Source organism: Cydia amplana, chromosome 2 (genome assembly GCF_948474715.1).
Source record: "Cydia amplana chromosome 2, ilCydAmpl1.1, whole genome shotgun sequence".
NCBI lineage: Eukaryota > Metazoa > Arthropoda > Insecta > Lepidoptera > Tortricidae > Cydia > Cydia amplana.
This window is the reverse complement of record NC_086070.1, coordinates 19,913,794-19,935,530: the sequence shown is the minus strand read 5'-3', so window position 1 is coordinate 19,935,530 and position 21,737 is coordinate 19,913,794. Positions and strand designations below refer to the sequence as shown.

At 38.4% G+C, this 21,737-nt stretch overlaps 1 protein-coding gene across 1 annotated transcript; it reads left to right on the top strand.

The window, feature by feature from the left end:
• Positions 1–459: 459 nt before the first annotated feature.
• Positions 460–4,374, top strand: LOC134655466 (uncharacterized protein K02A2.6-like). The gene has a single exon (XM_063510933.1). The coding sequence runs from the start codon at positions 475–477 to the stop codon at positions 4,372–4,374; it is 3,900 nt and encodes a 1,299-aa protein (XP_063367003.1). The 5' UTR covers positions 460–474.
• The last annotated feature ends 17,363 nt before the right edge of the window (positions 4,375–21,737 follow it).

Below are 21,737 nucleotides of genomic sequence, written 5' to 3'. Positions count from 1 at the left end.
GTCACTCGTCTCCTCGGCCCTATACGTATCAGTGGCGACGTTTACCCACATTTTAAAAAGATGAGTGCTGTTTTCGGTGTCCTTCCGACTTTTGACCATAATGTGCAACTTTGGAAAAATTATAAAAGTCGTGTGTGTCAGTGGTTCATCGCTAATAATATTACAGAGGCTACAGATGCACAGGGACAAAAACGACGAGCGATTTTGTTAAGCGCACTCAATGAGAGCTCGTACGAGCTCGCAGCGCATTTGGCGTTGCCCAAAGATGTCCAAGAAGTGCCGTACGAGGACATATTAAAATTACTGGACGACCATTTCACTCCCAAGTTAACCGGGTTCGGCGAGCGGCATAACTTTTACTCTGCAACGCAGCAACGAGAGGAGTCATACCCACAGTGGGCGGCTAGACTGCGAGGACTGTCAGTGCATTGTGCGTTTAAAAACGTAGAAGAAGCATTACGTGACCGTTTCGTTATGGGGATGCTGCCGGGCAGGGAAAAAGAAAAATTGTATGCTCAAGATTTATCCGCGTTAACGTTAGCGAAGGCGGTAGAACTCGCGGAAAACATTCGTCGCGCGCGGGCAGGCGCGGCCGTGGCCGGCGCCGGCGCCGGCGCCGCTGCCGTTACTCCGGGATCGACGGAATCGTCGGCCTCCGAGTTATTTAAGATCACGCGCGGTGGTAAAAACGAGGGAAGTGCAAAGGTGAAGTGTTCGGTGTGCGGCTACACCAACCATAGTGCGTCACAGTGTCGTTTCGCTAAGTTTACATGTAAAAAGTGTAATAAAAAAGGGCATCTCCGTAAGATGTGCACTAGCGTAAATTACGTTAATGTATCGGCGGATTGTCAGGGCGATAACGACGACGATGGTAAGTTATATTACATTCGTTCTTTCCGGGGTGAGCCTATGGTTGAAACGGTGAAAATAAATGGTCGAAAGTTAAAATTTGAAATCGACACTGGTTCTGCGGTGACCGTTGTTTCTTACATTACGTACAAAATGCATTTTAAAGATGTACCATTGTTACCTACAAAAAAAAGATTAGTCACTTATTCAGGCCAACATCTACAATGTAAGGGTAGTGCACGATCGACAGTAGAATACGCGGGTAGCACTCGCGCATTGAACGTGTATGTTGTTAACGACGACGGCCCGCCGTTGCTAGGCAGAGATTTTATTGCTTTGTTTAGATTGCAACTTACACCTGTGCAAACGGTGCATTATTGTAATGATAAATTACTTATAGGTAGCACTGACTTAGAGAAACAGTATCCCAAATTATTTCCAGGTAATTTAGGGTTATTCAATAAGTATAAGGTCAACTTAAGGCTTAAAGAGGACGCAAAACCTGTTTTTTTTAGAGCGCGGCCGGTAGCGTTCGCATTACGCGATACCGTTAGCAAAGAAATTGATAGGCTTGTCAATTTAGGGGTTCTGAAGCCAGTTGATCATTCCGAGTATGCCTCACCTGTAGTGCCAGTTTTAAAGAAAAATGGTTCAGTGCGTTTATGTGCAGATTATTCCGTCAGCATAAATAAACAGCTACTTATCGATCAATATCCGCTGCCTACAATAAACGAACTGTTTTCAAAGTTACACGGGGGGAAAACGTTCACAAAGTTAGATCTGTCCATGGCATATAACCAGTTCGAACTAGACGAAGACTCACAAAGGTTGACTTGCATAAACACGCACCGTGGATTATTTCGCTTTACACGTCTCGTTTTTGGGCTGGCGTCTGCGCCAGCGATATTTCAGCGAGCCATGGAATGCGTGCTCGCAGGCCTCGACGGCGTGCTGTGCCTGCTCGACGACGTGCTCATCACGGGCGCCGACGCCGCCCAGCACCAGGCCAGGTTAAAGGTAGTGTTGCAAAGACTACAAGATGCGGGACTGGTATTGCAACGGGATAAATGTGAGTTTTTTAAGGACGAGATTAGCTATTTAGGCTATATAATAAATAAAGAAGGTTTAAAAAAATCACCAGAGAAAATTAAAGCCATAGTTGAAGCACCGGTGCCAACAAACATTAGTCAGTTACAATCATTCTTAGGGCTAAGTAACTACTACCGAAATTTTGTTCCGGGCGCCTCGACTATACTCAGTCCATTATATGACCTACTTAAAAAGAATACAAAATGGGAGTGGTCAGCGTTGCATAACGACGCTTTTAACAAAATTAAAAGACATCTGGTGTCTGATCAGGTTCTTACACACTTTAACCCTAAAGCAAAACTTTTTTTGATCTGTGATGCATCACCTAGTGGCCTTGGGGCTATTTTGTCACAATTAGATTCGGACGGAGTCGAGCGGCCGGTCGCATTTGCCTCGCGCACTCTAAACCCCGCTGAAAAAAGGTACGCGCAAATACAGCGGGAAGCGACCGCAATAATATATGCAGTGCGACGCTTCCATCAGTATTTGTACGGTAGGGCAGAGCCGTTTGTATTGAGAACGGACCACAAGCCCTTAACTTCAATATTTGGGCCCTACAAAGGCATCCCCGAGGTCTCAGCGAATCGTTTACAAAGATATGCATTATTTCTCAGCGGTTATAATTACACAATAGAATATGTGCGTAGTGCGGACAATAGTGCAGACTTTTTGTCTCGGGCAAGCCTGCCGGGGGAGCGCGGGCGGGGCGCGGAGCCAGCACTCGCCGATAGTGATAAGGCCGCATATGTTTGTTTTGTTGCAGACGGGGCAAAACCATTAACTCTAAATGAATTACAGATAGGTACCCAGACAGATGCGATATTAAATATCGTAAGTAGGTATATCCTCAATGGTTGGCCGAATAAAATTACCGATGTGCGTCTGAAGCCTTACTATTTATGTAGAACTCAGTTAGCTGTAGAAAATGGTATTATTATGCGGGGTCACAAAGCGGTAGTTCCACAGTCGCTTCGCGATAAAGTTCTGGCAGAACTGCATACGTCACATCTAGGAATAGTTAAAACTAAAGCAGAGGCTCGGGCTCGGTTCTGGTTTCCAGGGATTGACAGGGCTTTGGAGACGTTTTTGGGTTCGTGTGAGGTGTGCCAGCAGTTGCGGCCGTCCCCGCCCCGCGCGCCGCCGGCGCCGTGGCCCCAGACTGCGCGTTGTTTTGAAAGGTTACACATTGATTTCCTCGGGCCGCTATATGGCCATACGTATTTAGTAATCGTAGATACTTATAGTAAATGGCTTGAGGTATATCCCATGGTTAGTACGACATCTACGGCCGTAGTAGACAAGTTATGCGACTTTATTTCCAGATTCGGGTTACCAAAAACAATAGTAAGTGACAATGGTACTGCTTTTTGCTCGCAAGAATTTACTAGATTTTGTGACCTTAACGACATAAAACATATTACGTCACCAGCCTACCATCCCGCCAGTAACGGCCAAGCCGAGAGTTTTGTTAAGATCACAAAAAAAGGTATTAAGTCGAGCATGTTAACGGGTAAAAATGATAGACAGAGGCGGTTACTCTTATTAAGATATTTAATGGATTATCGCAATTCAATACATTCAACCACGGGCTGCGCTCCGTCACAGTTAGTATTTGGTCATAAAATAAGATGTAGACTTGATGTGTCGAATCCATCCTCGGAGTTATCGCCCTTATCATCTGCCGAGTCCGTGATTAATAAACCTGTAAAAATTCAACAGTGTTCACCATGTAAAGAATACGAGTCACGTAATTTTAAAAAAGGCGAGTTAATACTTTACAAAAAGTATGTCAACAAGTCTCAATTTAACTGGTGCAAAGGGACAATCGATAAAAGGATTGGCAAAGTTTTGTATTTAATCAAAGACTATTATACAGATATTATTATCAAAAAACATAAAAATCAAATAATTAAAATCAATGGTACCATAGCGGATGACAGCCCAGGGGACCAAAGTTTAACGGATTTGGATGAGTACTTACCATCTGCAGACCCGCCTCCGCCATCGCCGCCGACGCCTCCGCCGCCGTCGCCGCTGCTGACGCCTCCGCCGCTGCCGCCGCCGCCGTCGCTGCAGCCGACGCCTCCGCCGCCGTCGCTGCCGCCGTCGCCGCCGCCGCCGCTACCGCTGTCGCCGCTACCGCCGCCCCCGCCGACTCCGTCTCCGCCAACGACTGATGGAGGCAGTGTTCCCCCTCCAGATCCGTCGTCGCCGTCTGGTGACACTCCAGAGCTCTCGCGGGAGGGGAAAGGGTCAGTGCCAAGTGACGCAGAGTTTCAAGAAGCGGAATCTTTTACGGATAGCTCTGAAGACACAGACACAGAGATGGTCCCCACTGAGGCTGAGCAACAAAGTACACAATGTGTGCGCTCAGATGCGCGGAACAGATTACGACGCCGTTCAAAATTAAATGTAGATTTTAAGAAATATTTTTAGGATATTAGTTAGTAATTTAGAGGGAGGGATGTTGTATATGTATGCAACTACCTATGCATGTGTGTGTGGCTGCGCCCACGATCCATCTTACTTACGTCAATAAAACAGTGTGCTATAAACCAACGTTCGTGTCACTCGTCTCCTCGGCCCTATACGTATCAGATACGAACTAAAACGATATTTTTTACATTTTTATTCGGTCTGTGAGCCCTATTTTCTAGGACCCGGTTGGAAAGCGTCCCATTACGCGGTGTTCTTTACCTGTCCCCGAATAAAAGCAGAAGGGATATGATTTATTTCCGACATTTCAATCTTTGTATGTAGACTACAGTCACTGGGGAAAAGTTGTGAAAAATGGACTCTTCTATTGTATAAAATATGGTGAAATCTTTCTGGTGTTCTATGTTGCTAATGGGGCACATTTTATTTTAACACTAACCGAATGATAATTGCGGTATACTTAGGCGAGGCTAATTATGATCTTCAATAATGATTTGAAAATGCCGGCAAGGCACGTAATTGCAAAACTCACGTAAATTGAAAAAAAGCTGATTTGACTGCTTGAATAGATTATTTTAATGGGTAATTTTAAATTCTCCTGTCTTGTGCTATTGACTTATTCCATTCTTGACTATAATACAATTCTAACTCGATTTTCTTACGGTAAACATAACTAAATTTATGATTACAATGCATGGAAGTATGAGCAAGGTAATTGATAGTTACAGAGGTAAGCAGCAATTAGATGATAAGATTTAAAAATACATATAACGGATCGATAAATTGATTCGTGCCTACATTTGTCAATAAAATGACAGCGCAGATTTCCTGAGTCACCGAGCACAGTTCGTGATGGACGCCTTTGACGAGCCAAAATCGTACATGACGTTGCAATACTGTCAGGTCTCGTTTTTATTACTACGTGATTTTTCAGGTTTTGGAACTGTGGAAATTGGAAAACTCGCGTTCAGGGAGACTCATATTAACTACTCTGGGTGGCCTTGGCCAACGCAGCGATCCACGGACCGAGCTATCTGTTCATAAAAAAATAATTTTATTAGCCTATATGAGTGTCCCACTGCTGGGGAAAGGCCTCTCCCCTTGATTTCCACGACTCCCGATTTGGTGTTTCCTCCGGCCAGTTGTCAGGAAGTTGTCCAGGTCATCCCGCCATCTCCGTTTGAGTCTACCCCGTCCACATCCCTCTACCGGCACCCACTTGGTGGCTAAGCTAGCCCACCTCTCCGGATGCATGCGGTAGACGTGACCTGCCCAGTGCCCAGTCCCATTTGAGCCTAGCGGTTTTCTCGCCTACGTCAGCAATGCGGGTTTTAGAGCGCAGCGTGGTGTTTCTAATGCGATCAGTTAGTTTAACACCTAAAATGCTGCGCTCCATAAAAAATATTATTGAAGTATTTTAAATCATTGCCAATTTATTTTGGAATCATATACAGTAGATAGCACTTAGAAAATCCCGAAGCCTGATGATTTCTAGTGCGGTTAGATTTTTTTCATAAAAGTTTACCAACCCCTGCTATACAAGTTTCTCTAGGACTGAAATCTTTATACTTACATAGTGGCTTCCAGTCCTAATTACTTCTCGTAGAACTTAATAAAAGTTTGTGAGATAAGGGTGGACGACGGACCAGCATCTAATAGAACTTCGTGACCGGATAAGGATCTTAATGCGAAAGTCGCAGTTAAAGTGGAAAAAAAGGAACTTTACGAATCTTTTACTTTATGACATTATTATAAGGACTAAGTTATTTGACGATCACTATACATACATTTAAAGTTACCTCTACATCCTTACAGTGCTGGTTATTTAGGCTTCAAACTCCTTTATGAACCACAATAGTGCATTACGATACAAATGCGAAAAGTAGGAAATGCGAATTAACTTTTTGCACGTGTAGTGTACAACGTTTTACAGTACATATGGCCCTATTTGACATAGGCACGTATTGTGCTAATTACTTACCGCACTAGTATTGTGCTAATTACATAACATCATATGTACTGTAAATAATTATTTTGTGCCCGAGTATTGAACAACGCACCTGGTAGGTACCTATATCGTCAACTTAAACCTAACTATCGGCCATATTCGAACTTTAAGATACGTCAAATACTAGAGATTGAATCGATATGGATTGGATATGTCAGTGTCAAACAAATGTCAAAAGTGACGTTTCTTCAAACAAACGCGTCACTTTTGACACTTGTTTGACACTGACATATCCAATCCATATCGTTTCAATCTCTAGTATTTGACGTATCTTAAAGTTCGAATACGGCTGTATGGCTTCTGGCCATAGTTAGGTTAGGTTAAAAGGTTAGGCTAGTAAATATAGCTTTATGTGCTACCTTCTGTTATTAAGTATTCCTTGTACCTATACTTTGGCATTTACTAGTTAACGTCCCATTCTGGTGCCTTAGATGAATTTAAAATGCAGAATATTTAAATATCAGAAGACCACCTCCGTAGAGAAAGTACATGTTTGTAAAACAATTTTATTCATACTGTAGTAAATCGTGTCGTCTCTCCACTTAGTACAAACAATATTAGCGAACAATTAACAGCACAACAAAATTAGTCAAAACCGCGCCGCAAATATTTATTCTCCATACAAGTTGAGTGCTCTGGCAATTAGCCGCCTGTATACAAAGCAAACAATGTATGGACGCTAAATAATATTTAGGAAAATGATTAGTTAGTTTTCGATACGGAGAGTGGGTACTCTCCGTATCGAACACCGGCACAACTATACTACGGAGAGTAGGGTTACTCTCCGTAGTATAGTTGTGCCGGCATAACATTATGCCATATCATTTTAATCTTATTATATTAGTTTCCTACTAAGGTAAAGGTAAGGTAGTAGTAGTTTATGTGACTGCTACATAATTAAATGCTTTAAAATACATGTGTAGGTTTATGAAACGACCGAAGTGAGTTTTGATTAGGGTTTAAGCAGGGTTTAAGTATTGTTTCCACTAGGGTTTTAATTAATATTTAGTTATATACAGCACTGCTTTATCTACTACTATTAGCTCTCTATGATGTGTTCAGGAACCACATATTACGGCGTTGCTATGTCGTGGGTATCAGGTAGCTCCGAAATATCGCCCGGTCATTATCAGCCCGTTTATAAGTATTTAAACCTAATAAACAATGGCCTTCGCTCACGGGATTCAATTACCAACAGATTCTTAAACCCATATATTAGTTGTTTGTTGAAGAAATGACTTTTGTCTAAATCCATTTTAAAATGCCAACAAGATTGAATGCAGCAAACTTGGGAAAATTACCTTGAGTATAGTCGGAACAATATATTATGTGAATCGCAATTCAGACATTTTAAAATACAGATAAGATCAGTTCCATTCGCTCTAGCATAGCTATCAATCTTCGACGGAAATTTCCTTTAAATCCTGCCTTTATAAAACAAGCTATAAGCTGTTAAGTCTGTTCACGTTGTTCAAGTAACTAAACGTTACGTACTTATTTCTATGAACAGATATGATCCGGTGTTTGCTGCCTTAGTTTTTTTTAAACCTAATGAGGTTGTAAATAATAAGTACGCTACGGTTTATTTATCAAATAAAACCCATGGATTGATTGAATCTAATATTGTAACTTAAAATGTAGTGTAAATGAAGTTATACTCAGTATATGTAAATGAATAGAGCAATCATGTGCAGTGCAAATGATGAGTTGAATAAGTACGAGTACCTTTTTTTTATAATTAATGGGCTTACTCATGGCCACAGACTAGCCGAGGCGAAGACGTGGCCTACGATGGAGCGAGCCTGCCCAGAAGGTGCCTGTTCATCCTTCATTTACAACTAAATAATACGTAGCGCTCGACTCGACCGAAAGCTCATTCAAGTAAACTTGCCTAGTAAACGAAGCAGGTCCACGTCCATTATGATCGATCACGCGTTGTGTGGAGCCGATAGCCCGTTTTGTTCCTGACAAACACCCAACAGCTTTATTGCATAAATGCTTAAAAAGATAGATAACGCTTTATATTGTAAAAAAAATGAATTATCAGAAAGCAATTATATTATATGCATGTCCGTGTCGCCGTATCTAATGGCTCCTCTACACGATGGGCCAGCGCCGGCCACTCCAAGGGACGCATTTATGCGTTAGAGGTAGCAAGTGATATTGCTATCTCATTCTACCGCATGACTGCGTCCCTTGGAGTGGCCGGCGCTGGCCCATCGTGTAGAGGAGCCATAAGTATAAAGTAGCCATTTGACGCCATTTTGTGACGGATAAGTAATTAAATAAAACGACGAGGTATGAAAAACACTTTGGAATTCCGATCCCGACATTACATTCGTGGTTTCGGAGAAAGAATGGCTGAAACGGATTTTGTATCATAATTTTCGTTCCTACAAAAAAAAACTCACATTGTTGACACAGCTTGTCTCCATTTAACTACAATCAATTTTAACTAGTTACTATTTAGAATAAATTAATATTCAATAAGTAGATCCCAAATCAAAGTTATGAACTAGAGAATTGATTCAGAACGTGATTTTGTTGATATTTCAAAGTTTCTTGTTCATAATTTATACGCTTGGTAGTTTAGGCCTAAGTTTTTGATTTGGAGATGAATTTGTAATTAATAAAGTTGCTACAAGCTTTTATTTAGTTTCACCTGGCCCAATGTCTGTCTGTATAGTTAAGGAAATAAATCCAATTTATAAAGTAAATTTGATACCTTAATTTTATTGTCCGAACCCCACCAACGGCGGTAACACTTTCTTAGCTTAGCTACATAATATATTTAAAAAAGCGGCCAAGTGCGAGTCGGACTCGCCCATGCAGGGTTCCGTATTTAGGGGATTTTGACGTATTAAAAAAAAAACTACTTACTAGATTTCGTTCAAACCAATTTTTGGTGGAAGTTTGCATGGTAATGTACATCATATATTTTTTTTAGTTTTATCATTCTCTTATTTTAGAAGTTACAGGGGGGGGGGGGACACACACATTTTACCACTTTGGAAGCGTCTCTCGCGCAAACTATTCAGTTTAGAAAAAAATGATATTAGAAACCTCAATATCATTTTTGAAGACCTATGCATAGATACCCCACACGTATGGGTTTGATGAAACATTTTTTTTTGAGTTTCAGTTGTAAGTATGGGGTACCCCCAAAATTTATTGTTTTTTTTTCTATTTTTGTATGAGAATCTTAATGCGGTTCACAGAATACATCTACTTACCAAGTTTCAACAGTATAGTTCTTATAGTTTCGGAAAAAAGTGGCTGTGACATACGGACGGACAGACAGACGGACAGACGGACAGACGGACAGACAGACAGACATGACGAATTCATAAGGGTTCCGTTTTTTGCCATTTGGCTACGGAACCCTAAAAAGGAGCCGTTGTTAACTCTACAAAAATAGATGCCAATAGGTACTTTTCACTGCCAGACATTTGCTTGTTTGTTGTATCTAAAAATGTATATTTTCAAGTTTTATTTCCAGTTCACGTAGTTTTAGGTACCTACTTTTACAAGCTTTCCATTTCAAGGGTGTCACACTGCCGACCCTTCTTGAAGAATCCCTCTCTGGTCTCTGTCTCTGGAGAAAACGTCGATAGCTTATTCCATAACCGGTGGAAAAATAGGGAGAGGGGCGTTCACGGATGAAAATCCTTTTACACAGAAAGATTGGACGTCTACAAATAGTAAACTCTTCTAGCCTTATTTTTAGGGTTCCGTACCGCAAAAGGAAAACCTGAACCCTTATAGGATCACTCGTGCGTCTGTCTGTCTGTCTGTCCGACCATTCCCCCCCTTTATGTCCGAAACTAATGGGCCTAAAATGTTGAAAAAAAAAATACACAAATCGTTCTTTACCTATAGATGACAGGAAAACCTATTAGAAATGTGCAGTCAAGCGTGATTCGGACTTAGTGTACCCTTGGAACGTGAGTCCGACTCGCACTTGGCCGGTTTTTTTTTTACATCACGTCGGTGCAAGCAATCACCATAACCTCCTAATCGCCTGCAACTGGAACTGTAAGTGGTGTTACATGCGCGTTTCCGACCCTTTAAAAATCTGTAGGACCACGCTATTAAGTTTTGATGCCAAGTGCTACGTCAAGTATGAAGCTTAGAGGGATATGTATGCATTCTTACTGCCAAGTTTGTGAAAAGTTAGCGTGGTCAGAGTCTAAGTACAGTCCTTTTTTGAACCTCATGCTGTAGTTGCTCGAGAAAACCCCAACAGGGAGCTGATTTCACACCCGAAGCGTCCGCCTAAGCAAATTCCTCTTAGTTACTCGTAATTACTGCAAAAATTCATAAATTTAGCGTGTAAATGTAATATGATTATATTAGGTATAGTTGTGAATATAATATACTAAGAATGTGTAGTTGTATAAGTAGGTTCAAGAGATGCATCTCAGTATGCAACGTGTATTCAACATCTCGAATAGCTACCCTGATCAATAATTAAGAGTGAAAAAAAAGATTGTTTGAATTAATTTGCATACTAAAGTCAATTGCAATCCGGATTACCATTCCTTTGCTCGTACTCGTTACAGCGATGGCCACTCCACGTCTCAACATTACCGCTCTCCCAATATTAAGCAGCTTGTTGGCCCAGAGCCAAAAAGATCTCATGCAATGCGACAGTCTTGTAGCTAAGGGAAAGGAACCAGCCAAGATATCTGATATTCTGAATATGAAAAAATACCACGGCAAGCGCATTTCAAAATTACTAAACACTCTGAAATCGTCCAAGCATTTACATAAACCTATTTTTTTTTAAGAAATGTAACATAATTGCTTACTTACCTACAATTTTCATTTATTTATTGCTTTTGGGTTTGGTATTCATGTCTTTACGTTGGGTTAAAGAAAGACTGGTAAATATAAATACCGGTGTCAAGTTGACATATTTTACCAGCGCAGATATTTTGAATTTCGTGTTTTTCTAGTGTTGTCAATCAGTCACAACTCTCATGATGCCCAATGGTTTGACGATTGACGTTTGTACACGTTTTCTTCGATGACGAAATTCACTGTCTCTGAATCTAATTCAAAATCTTCATGTTTCAGATTTCTGGTACTACTTACTACTTTTAAAGTCTAGAAGTACCTATTTTAAAGTCCGATTTCATAAAGACACCATAAACTTGTGATATTATAACGTAACGGTGTTATTAGTCCGAGTAATATTCTATCTACTAAACGCATTCTATAGAAAAAAAATCTATAGATGAACGAACCTACGTATCTAGACCGTAATGCTTCTTATTGCTTATCTTTACCCCAATCTCTCCCATTAGGAGGCTTAAGACGATAGCATTAACTGACTGCGAAAGACATGGGAAAAAATCACATTAATCAAATGGCCACTGCTTACGAGTCACTGTATTATATCAAAAGAAAATCTCCTTTTATACCGCGCCATTGGCATCAAAATCCTAATTAGGATACAGAAATTATATACAACAGTAAAGGCACTTTTATTTAATCTTTGGTTTACAAAGCACACTTTCGTCCGAAAGCCCAATCCCAACGCATTTAAAAGAAAAAATCTAACAATAAGTGAAATATTCATATCATCTATGTCTCGCAAGAAAAAAAATGTTGGTTAAATTAATGATCGACCCACTGACAGTGTTGTGAATAACGCTTATTTTTAGGCTGAAAGACTCGAGCCTTCAACTCGTAAGTCTTGAAGACTGAACTATATTTGAGAATTGTATTTATTTATTTAACGCATATAGATGTAAGAAATCCTCTTTGCCGCCTTTGAGGCGTTAAGCCTCGAGAATCTTAAGGGTTCGAGTCTTTAAGCCTCAGAATAAGCGTTATTCACAACACTATATACCCACTGATAGTTCATAAGTTTAACGAAATCTCTAAAATATCTGACTATTTACCGGCGACTAGATATTTATTAGAGCTTTTAAGTTTTAAGTTATGTAAGTAATTAATAGCTTTCGTTCTAAATACTTTTTATCCCAAGCTTTTAATCCCGGAGTTAGATTGGTATTAGAACAACTTTGAGTTCTTCCATATTCTACACACTTCCAGAGTCTAATACACAAACTTAAAACAAAAGTGAAAAAAGTGACATTGCTGTTCTAAGTTGGAATTAGAATTTAAACCACTTACGTATCAGAAACTACATAAGTTTTATTTAGAGGGGTTCTGCTTTGATGTCCTCAACTTTATTAGGTTATATCGCTACCTACTTGGCCAAATAACGCTGAGTTTAGGACTGATTTGTAAAATCTGTAAAACGGAAAATTTTCTGACCCAAACTCCCAAAGTCAATGACAAAGCTTATAAACAATCATTGTAATTTATGCAAGGAGAAATGGACGTGAAATAATTTTTTGTGTGTAAAACTTAGTTAAATTAGCACAACACACTAGTAAAATATACTCCATACCCTGCGAAACATATTCAATTAACTATAACGACAATAACCATGCTTTTGCTCCACCGTAGTCGGCTTAAAAATGAAACATTTGTGAACCAAATGTCCACCATGTTTTTCATCTAAACAAGTAGGGTCACGATGAACTAAAAGTTGTCAGCAGTTGTTGCAATGTTTATTTTACTGGTTCCATGTTGCATAGCTGCCGATATGAAATGGAAGGGAAACAATAGGTGCACGCTGCACCGCCTAGCGCGACCCCGATATCGCTGAGTCAACCAGCAGCCGATATAATTTGTTAGGGCTTCTGCACGCTTCTGTACATCCTGCTAGATTGTTATTAGCTAGTGTATATACAGGTTTTATAAAGTTACCAAAGCTTTTAGTAGGTAGTTAAGTAGCAGTAGTAGTGATATTTTGGTTTTTCCCTTCCGTAAGGCGAGTGAAAATTAGAAAATGTTGCATTTTAATTTATCTACTTCATCTGCTGTTAACTTTTCAAGGCTTTAATTCGTGAAATAGCAGTCATTTTCTTTTACAGTTTAGTAAACATGACAAAAGACAGCAAACAAAAAAAATACTCGACACAGTTGGAAATGAAGTTACCGTATCTTTATTATATTTATTTTGCACGTGCGAATCCCATTCGAGACAGCAGCTGGCGTATTTGCATTTTTATCGGGTTTGACACAAAATTAATTTATACCTTGTTTGATCTTGTTGAAAATATTTAAATAATTCAATCATGTATTATTTATAAAGAGGGAGAAGTTGACGTCGCAACGTTATTATTAAAATTGATAGCATTATTAAAGTACTTTTAATATATTAGAACAAATTAAATTATTTTCAGAAAATATTTTAATTTGTTTTTATTTCAAGTAGACACACTACTATAAATTATAAACTTTGAATAAATGTCATATACTAAGAAAAAGTGACCAAGGCCTCCAGTTCAGGCACCTGCCGCGATAGCAGAGGACGCTGGTTCGATTCCAGCCTGGGGCACTGGAGTGGAGGCCTTGGTCACTTTTTCTTAGTATATGACATTTATTCAAAGTTTACTTTTAATATTTTTATTTTTTTAACATTTATTTAGAAGTGACGAATAGTTGAGCACGGTAAAAATAAATTTTGCCCTTAGTGGAGCCATAGGTAGATATACGTAGGAATTGATTAATTTATGGCGTTATTCATAAACGACTGCTAAGTTAATCAGTTGATGATCGTCGTTTGTCCCTATCTGTCGTTATGCCATAGATAGGGACAAACGACGATCATCAGCTGATTAACTTAGCAGTCGTTTATGAATAACGCTGTTAATAGTTATTTGTACAACAAGTGATCAAAGTTTGATATTTCTTCGAGTGCTTATTTTGAGTCCCGTGCAAGCGAAAGATTCTATAATAGATTCACGAGCGTAGCGAGTGAATCTAATTTAGAATCTTGAGCGTAGTATGGGACTCAAAAGCGCACGAGATGTAAATAACTTTGATCTCGTGTAGTACACAACATTTTTCACCTCAGCGCAGTGAGAACATACCTATTAGACAACTTGAAAAATGTAATCCTTCTTCATCACTTAATATCTGCACTCATGTTTTCTTAAGATATAGGTAGGTACAAACAATTAAGTTTAATTACCGCAATGGAACACAAAAACAAAACGTAATAATAAATTCCAGTAAAATAATATAGAAATAACAAACATTAACTGACACTTCAATCGCCAACTTTGACAACAAAAAAAATATTTGTAAGATACGGTCCGAATTGCGCATACGTACTATTTGTCAACTATGGTAGAAATTCTTAAAAGTAAAATAATTAATTTTGCGTGATGATCTGTGTATTTTTTGAGTTCGTTATTTTAATTGTACAATAAAATACCTAAAATATAGTATTTTATCAGTTTTTATGAAATCTTAAACTTTATTTTTATTTATTAATTATTAAGAATTCATACTCGTACGTCGTTTGGAACGATGCGGTCTGAAGTTTTTCGGGGGTCTATTATAAACCGTGAATATACTGTTGAATGTCGTTTTAACTTTTTTTTGTCTGTTTCTTTTTGCTAACAGTGTGAAAGGGACAGAGATAATAGAACCCAAGTATTTCGAACTTTTATTAGACCCCGCATGTTGAAATGACATTTGACTATAAAGGTCACTTGAATGTCATTTTGTCTCACTCAGTGAGCAAAATCGCATTTTGCTCACTTTTTAGGGTTCCGTAGCCAAATGGCAAAAAACGGAACCCTTATAGATTCGTCATGTCTGTCTGTCTGTCCGTCTGTCCGTCCGTATGTCACAGCCACTTTTCTCCGAAACTATAAGAACTATACTATTGAAACTTGGTAAGTAGATGTATTCTGTGAACCGCATTAAGATTTTCACACAAAAATAGAAAAAAAACAATAAATTTTTGGGGTTCCCCATACTTCGAACTGAAACTCAAAAATTTTTTTTTCATCAAACCCATACGTGTGGGGTATCTATGGATAGGTCTTCAAAAATGATATTGAGGTTTCTAATATCATTTTTTTCTAAACTGAATAGTTTGCGCGAGAGACACTTCCAAAGTGGTAAAATGTGTGTCCCCCCCCCTGTAACTTCTAAAATAAGAGAATGATAAAACTAAAAAAAATATATGATGTACATTACCATGTAAACTTCCACCGAAAATTGGTTTGAACGAGATCTAGTAAGTAGTTTTTTTTTATACGTCATAAATCGCCTAAATACGGAACCCTTCATGGGCGAGTCCGACTCGCACTTGGCCGCTTTTTTAAGAATCAAAGTACCCTTGTTCGAGCTGCTGAGGTGAAAAATATTTTACTTGCGGTAAGGACAGTAGGTATTTGTAGACTGTCACCAATACGCCAGTAGCCTATCTGGTAATTGCCACCCCGGGGAACTCCGGTAAACATTGCGGGAAAACGGAAACAAATTGCACCATTTGAGCAGTTCAAAAGGGTTTTCGGGCCGCAGACGGCGAAATTAAAGGAATGGACGCCTGACACTAAATGGAAACGATATTTTGAAACGAGTGTTGGATTGGTGCTAATTCACTATTATTACAGTTTTATTTATCAAATGTTCTTATGACAACAATGAATATCAAATAAGCCAAAAATTTTATCATAACTAATTAAAATGAGCAAAACGTATCCCTTTAGCGCAGGATTCTACTCATGTGAAATGAACAATTGAGTAGGATGCTTTTATTTCTGTAATATTTTGTTGTTTGTTATTTTCGTTTAGTTTTAAAGTTTAAAGCAAAACACTAGTCAAATGATGCTCAATGAGAACTATATCATGATACTGCAATGGATCCTTTGAGAATGACTCGGCACGTTGAGTGCCGGGAACAAACTCTACAAAGCGGGATAGCGCTGGGATCGAATACGAGCATAGCGCTACGAAGTCGTTGGCAGTGAATGTGTTAAAATTTATTATCTACGTTTGCAAGTATTCACCTAGGCTTTATTATTTTAAGTAGTAGCCGTAGTTTTAGTTTCTAATCGCATTAGTTCACAGTGGTCACACAATTAGAGCAAAATAAGCCGAGCGTAACACTGACCCGTGTCTAATTTGAAAAAGTTTTATTCAGAGCATATTTAAATGTCTCATTAGGACCTGGTCTAATTAAAACTTTTGTTGTTTACCCTGTGTCTATGTTTAATATTGTAGGTTTCTGTTCAGAGGGCCTACCGCGAACCACGTTCGACGTGTTGCCTCTTTGTCGCACTTGTAAATTAGAACGTAAGTGTGACAGGGAGGTAACACGTCGAACGTGGTTCGCGGTAGGCCCTCAGGTTAGGCCGGTCAATGATACTCGTATCAAGTCCGGATTCAAAATTATAATAAAAGACTAATTACTAATTGAGAAGTTTATTTTTTATTTTAATATGGTAAATATATTTTGTTTTAAATGGCTAAGTACCACTGTATATATGTTTTATGTAGATCAATTGTTTATAAAATCAATTGTTTAAAAATAAACTCGATAGGTATCATCATAATATTTCTTGCTTAGTTTTGTATGGACAAGCGCTGGTGACCTAACGGTAAGAGCGTGCGACTTGCAATCCCGAGGTCGCGGGTTCGAACCCCGGCTCGTACCAATGAGTTTTTCGGAACTTATGTACGAAATATCATTTGATATTTACCAGTCGCTTTTCGGTGAAGGAAAACATCGTGAGGAAACCGGACTAATCCCAATACGGGCCTAGTTTACCCTCTGGGTTGTAAGATCAGATGGCAGTCGCTTTCGTAAAAACTAGTGCCCACGCCAATTACTGGGATTAGTTGCCAAGCGGATCCCAGGCTCCCATGAGCCGTGGCAAAATGTGACAACGCGAGGAAGATGATGAGTTTTGTATGAAATTACGAAATAATACGAAACCACCTTTATTTGCCATCCTGAATTTCCGGCAGTTTGCTTTGAACGTAGCTTATGTTATACAGCTCAAAATAAGCTTACGTTAACATAGTCAGCTGTAGACTCAGGTCAGAGACACGCTTTGGTATTACATCCTAGTTGTTAAGCTTTACCAGTTTCAACATGGCCGCATAAGTAAAATTATTTTCAACCACACCAACTTGTTAAGGCTCTCTTGATTGTTCAAAAACGGATAGCAAAGTTGCATTTTATTCACACGTGAGGCAAAGTAATCAAATGCAAATTTATTATGTTTGCTAGTAGAATTGGCTTTTAAATGATGATTTTGAATACATTCATTTGGGTTGGTGTGGTGAAAAATGTTGTGTTTCACTCGGGGGCAAATTTTGTTTAATCTTCGTGCTTTGAAACCCTCGTAACGGTCAAGATTACATTTTTCGAACCAGTCGCTACGAAGTCTCGTAGGTTTTAGAATCTCTCGCTTGTTCGGGTATCAATATTAGCAGGAACGGTTAAACAGCAACTTTGCCCCCTTGTTAAACAATAACTATTTATTCGTCCGTGACGGACTCTGGAAAATGTTGTATGGGGCGGCGAAGGGGACTTAAGACGAAACAGGAGCTGAGATTTAAATATTTTAGGTAAATATACCGGTCTCGCTAACGGAAGCGGCTCCTAAAACTAGTGCGATAAGTACAATGCAAAAAATCCTGCGTATAAATCTCAAAAATCGAGGTTTCGTACTCGACTGTTTCCTCCTCCAAAACTTAACCAATCGTAACCAAATTTGGAAATCTAAATAATTATGAAATTATCTGTGTCAGACCGTTTTGCTTCTTTGGCTAATTGATATCAATTTTTAATACCACGCCTCTCATTGCGGCATAGTCAATTAGGCCATTTTGGCCATTTTTGAAGGGCTCTAGCGCCTTAAAAAACAAAAATATCATAAAAGCAAAACGGTCCGACACAGATATTGACAATATTAATCTGTGTTGAAAAAATCATTGCTCTAGCTTCAAAACCCACGGAGGAAACAGTCGAGTACGTTTGTATGGAGAAATGACCACTCCTGTTGCCTCTTAAATATTTCCGCCCCTCTGAATAATGTAGGTACAAGTACAAATGGGTCAGCAATGCACATGTGATACTTTCCGATTTTGAATCGCCTGTTAGCTACACGGTTTACGGTTTTTACCACGGGAATAAGAATGTGTTGCGTTATATTTGACCACTTTGGCTGTCACTATCTATTTGATGGAGACTGTGCTTATTAGATCGATTCGATTGGCGCCATCAGCTTGATAGATATATAGAATTGTTATAAATTTTCTGTGCCTACCTATATCCTTTCTGATATGAAAAACAAACAGCGGTAATTTTTCTTACCCTCCATGCATATATGTTCTTGAATGTACGTTATCTCCGCAAGTTGTGTGCTAAAAGCCTACATATAGGTATAATTGCTAACATCTTGCGGAAGATAAAGCACGACGCCGGCGCAAAGACGTAACTCGACGTTAGGACTTTACTTGGACAGTGTTATGCGAAAGGTAAGTAGAAAAAAGAAAACTCATAATATAAAGAAACAACTGGTACAATGAACTTTCGTAACTACATAAAGTTCCGATGCATATCAAAATCATTAATTTCTTTAATATAGTATAAATTTGTGTTGGATATTGGACTGCTTTGGACAAATTTGTTAATTTAAAATGTTTCAACTGACTTCATTAACGAATAAATTAAGTACTCTAATTAGTAATTATGATCGCTTCAATTCGAATGAACATCCAATAAAATACGTTTGTATGCATTTATGACTTCTGTATTTCGAATTATCGAGCCTATTAACGTTCAGTGATAGAGGTCGAGGATGAAGCCACGGATAGCAAAAAAGATGAAATAGATAAATTCTCTTATAATTATTGTAAAATTTAATAATAGTAATTGTCTTCGTCTTCATATTTGCTTGGTTTACTTTTTAACGTATTTATATTATCATAACATCAACTTTGTTCCATTCTGCTATACGTTTTCCGGTCACTCATAAATAAAATAATTACATTTTAAATTGGATGTGGTTGCATAACGCCGTCCTTCCTCGCGGCAACAGGCCACGCGGCAGATAACGGCGTGCGCCAGAATTAATTAGCCAACTAAAAACTTGGCTCATTTTGCATGAGACCAGCCAAGGACAAGAATGATGAAGTTTAGTTTTAAATGTTTATGTTATGCATGCTCCAAATTTCCATCTTTAATCATGAAACCTTAATTAAATCGGTGTTTTAAGTAATTAGAGAAACTCGTTTGTGTCATTCGTTTTGTTTTATCCTGGTACCATTTGATACAATTAAGAACTAAACAAGTATTTTAATATCGTACTTAGTTTAGAAGATCTCATTTGTATATTATTTTAGTTTGACGTATTAAATCTAAGCCATTGTCACCCTGGGACTTTAACACGGAATGTCAAAACAAAAGTGACAAAACAACAACTACTGTAAGGTGTCCATTTGTCCAAATTGTTGTGTTTCATTAAGAGGATGTAGACGACCACTTCTCCATATAAACGTAGTCCCCATTATACTCCTTGGATATTGACATTATTGATAATAATATATTTTGACAGTTTCTGTGATTTCTTTATTCTTATAGCGTTAGCGTATTATTCAGGAGCGAAAATCAAACTCTATACCTACTCATTTTTAAAAGCTAATAACTCTTATAGTTGTTAAAAACTCGAAAAAAAAACAAACGAAGGGGCAGTTATGATTAATAATATGTTCATATATTATGTGTGAAAATTGGAGAAGCGGGTCTGCCCTTTTCCTTTTAACTAAAGCTTAGAGTGGTCTTTAAATTTAAATTATTTAAGTTTATTTAATAAATTTGTATGTGAGTGATAACGCATTTATTACATTAAATAATACAATTTTAAACGTATTTAAAAACAGTTGTACGGTAGAAATAAGAAAAATATAATCTTCAAGGATGGGTATTCCACAGCCGTCTTCAGATCCAAATCTTTCTATCCTTCTTACAATAATACAAATAAATTTGTATTGTTGTAAGCCTATATTTATACAAAACTAGCGACCCGCCCTTAACAAGTTATACACCTAAACCTTCCTCAAGAATCACTATATTGATAGGTGAAAACCTCATGAAAATCGGTTCAGTAGTTTTTGAGTTTATCGCGAATATAGATACAAACGGACGGACGCGGCGGGTGACTTTGTTTTATAAGGTGTAGTGATATATTCTACTTATATTAGGCTACAGTTTAATGGGAATTAACCTGGTGATATAAAATAATAAAATAGAAACACTACATCTACCACTCGAAAATAAATGCAACAACATTAAAATAAAAAGCCCATTTGTTTCGCTAACTCGCTACAAAATAATTTTACCGAAAACAAAATGATAAACACACCACATTAATTATTCTATGAAAAAATTACGTTTCAAATTTGTCTGAAGGTCGCCAAAATCTATGCGCCCTAGTATGGCGGAGTGCCAAGAGTGCCTTCAGTACTTTCGTCTTTTATTTTTTAGGGTTCCGTACCCAAATGGTAAAAAACCGGTCCCTATTCCTAAGTCTCTGCTGTCCGTCTGTTTGTCACCGGGCTCTAACTCATGAACTGTGTAAGCTAGACAGTTCTAATTTTCACAAATGTTGTATTTCTGTTGCTGCTATAACAACCAATACTAAATACTCGTACAAAATAAAATAAATATTTAAGTGGGGCTCCCATACAATAAAGGTGCTTTTTTGTCGTTTTTTGCGTAATGGTACGGAACCCTTCGTGCGCGAGTCCGACTCGCACTTGGCCGATTTGCCGATTAAAAACCGCTGACATTTAAGGACTTAATTTTCTTTTCTCGGTACTTATCGACAGTTGGTAGTAATTTCATTGTAAGCGATTTTTCGGTTTATCGGCCAGTAATTGTTGTCTTTCTCTTCATATTTGCTTAGTTTACTTTTAACGTCTATATATTTACCTAGCGATCGGTATAGGCTCTACTGGAACAGGTTTTTTAACCTGCCCAGAATTTGACTCACATTCATACAAAAAATATTTCTATTTAATGATATCAAGCCACCCAGAAAAGGTTAAATATATGAAAACATACGATGAAACTATATCGCACCCTACCTACGAATATTAATTCTGTAACAACCGCCCCCCATTTTAGTAGCTCTCATGTCCCATGTATTACACGGCCAACCCGCAAACAATCTGTATCTTCTTAACTAATAAAGTTATCAAACTCGCCAAACTTGGCCAACTAAACCGCTTGGCTAGTCGAGCATGTCGGTGGAACCCGACAAAACCTTGAGCCAAGTTGTGAGATACAAGATAAAGAACGTCCGTAGCTATAATTGGAACAAACGTTTAAATATAGGTTTCTGTAATTGGTTGCTTAAATAACAGTTTTGAATGATTCACGGTTAGTTTCACTAGACTTATATCGACCGGGATATGAACCGTGATTACCTTTTGTATCGTTTTCGAGCTCCCGATATTTAGT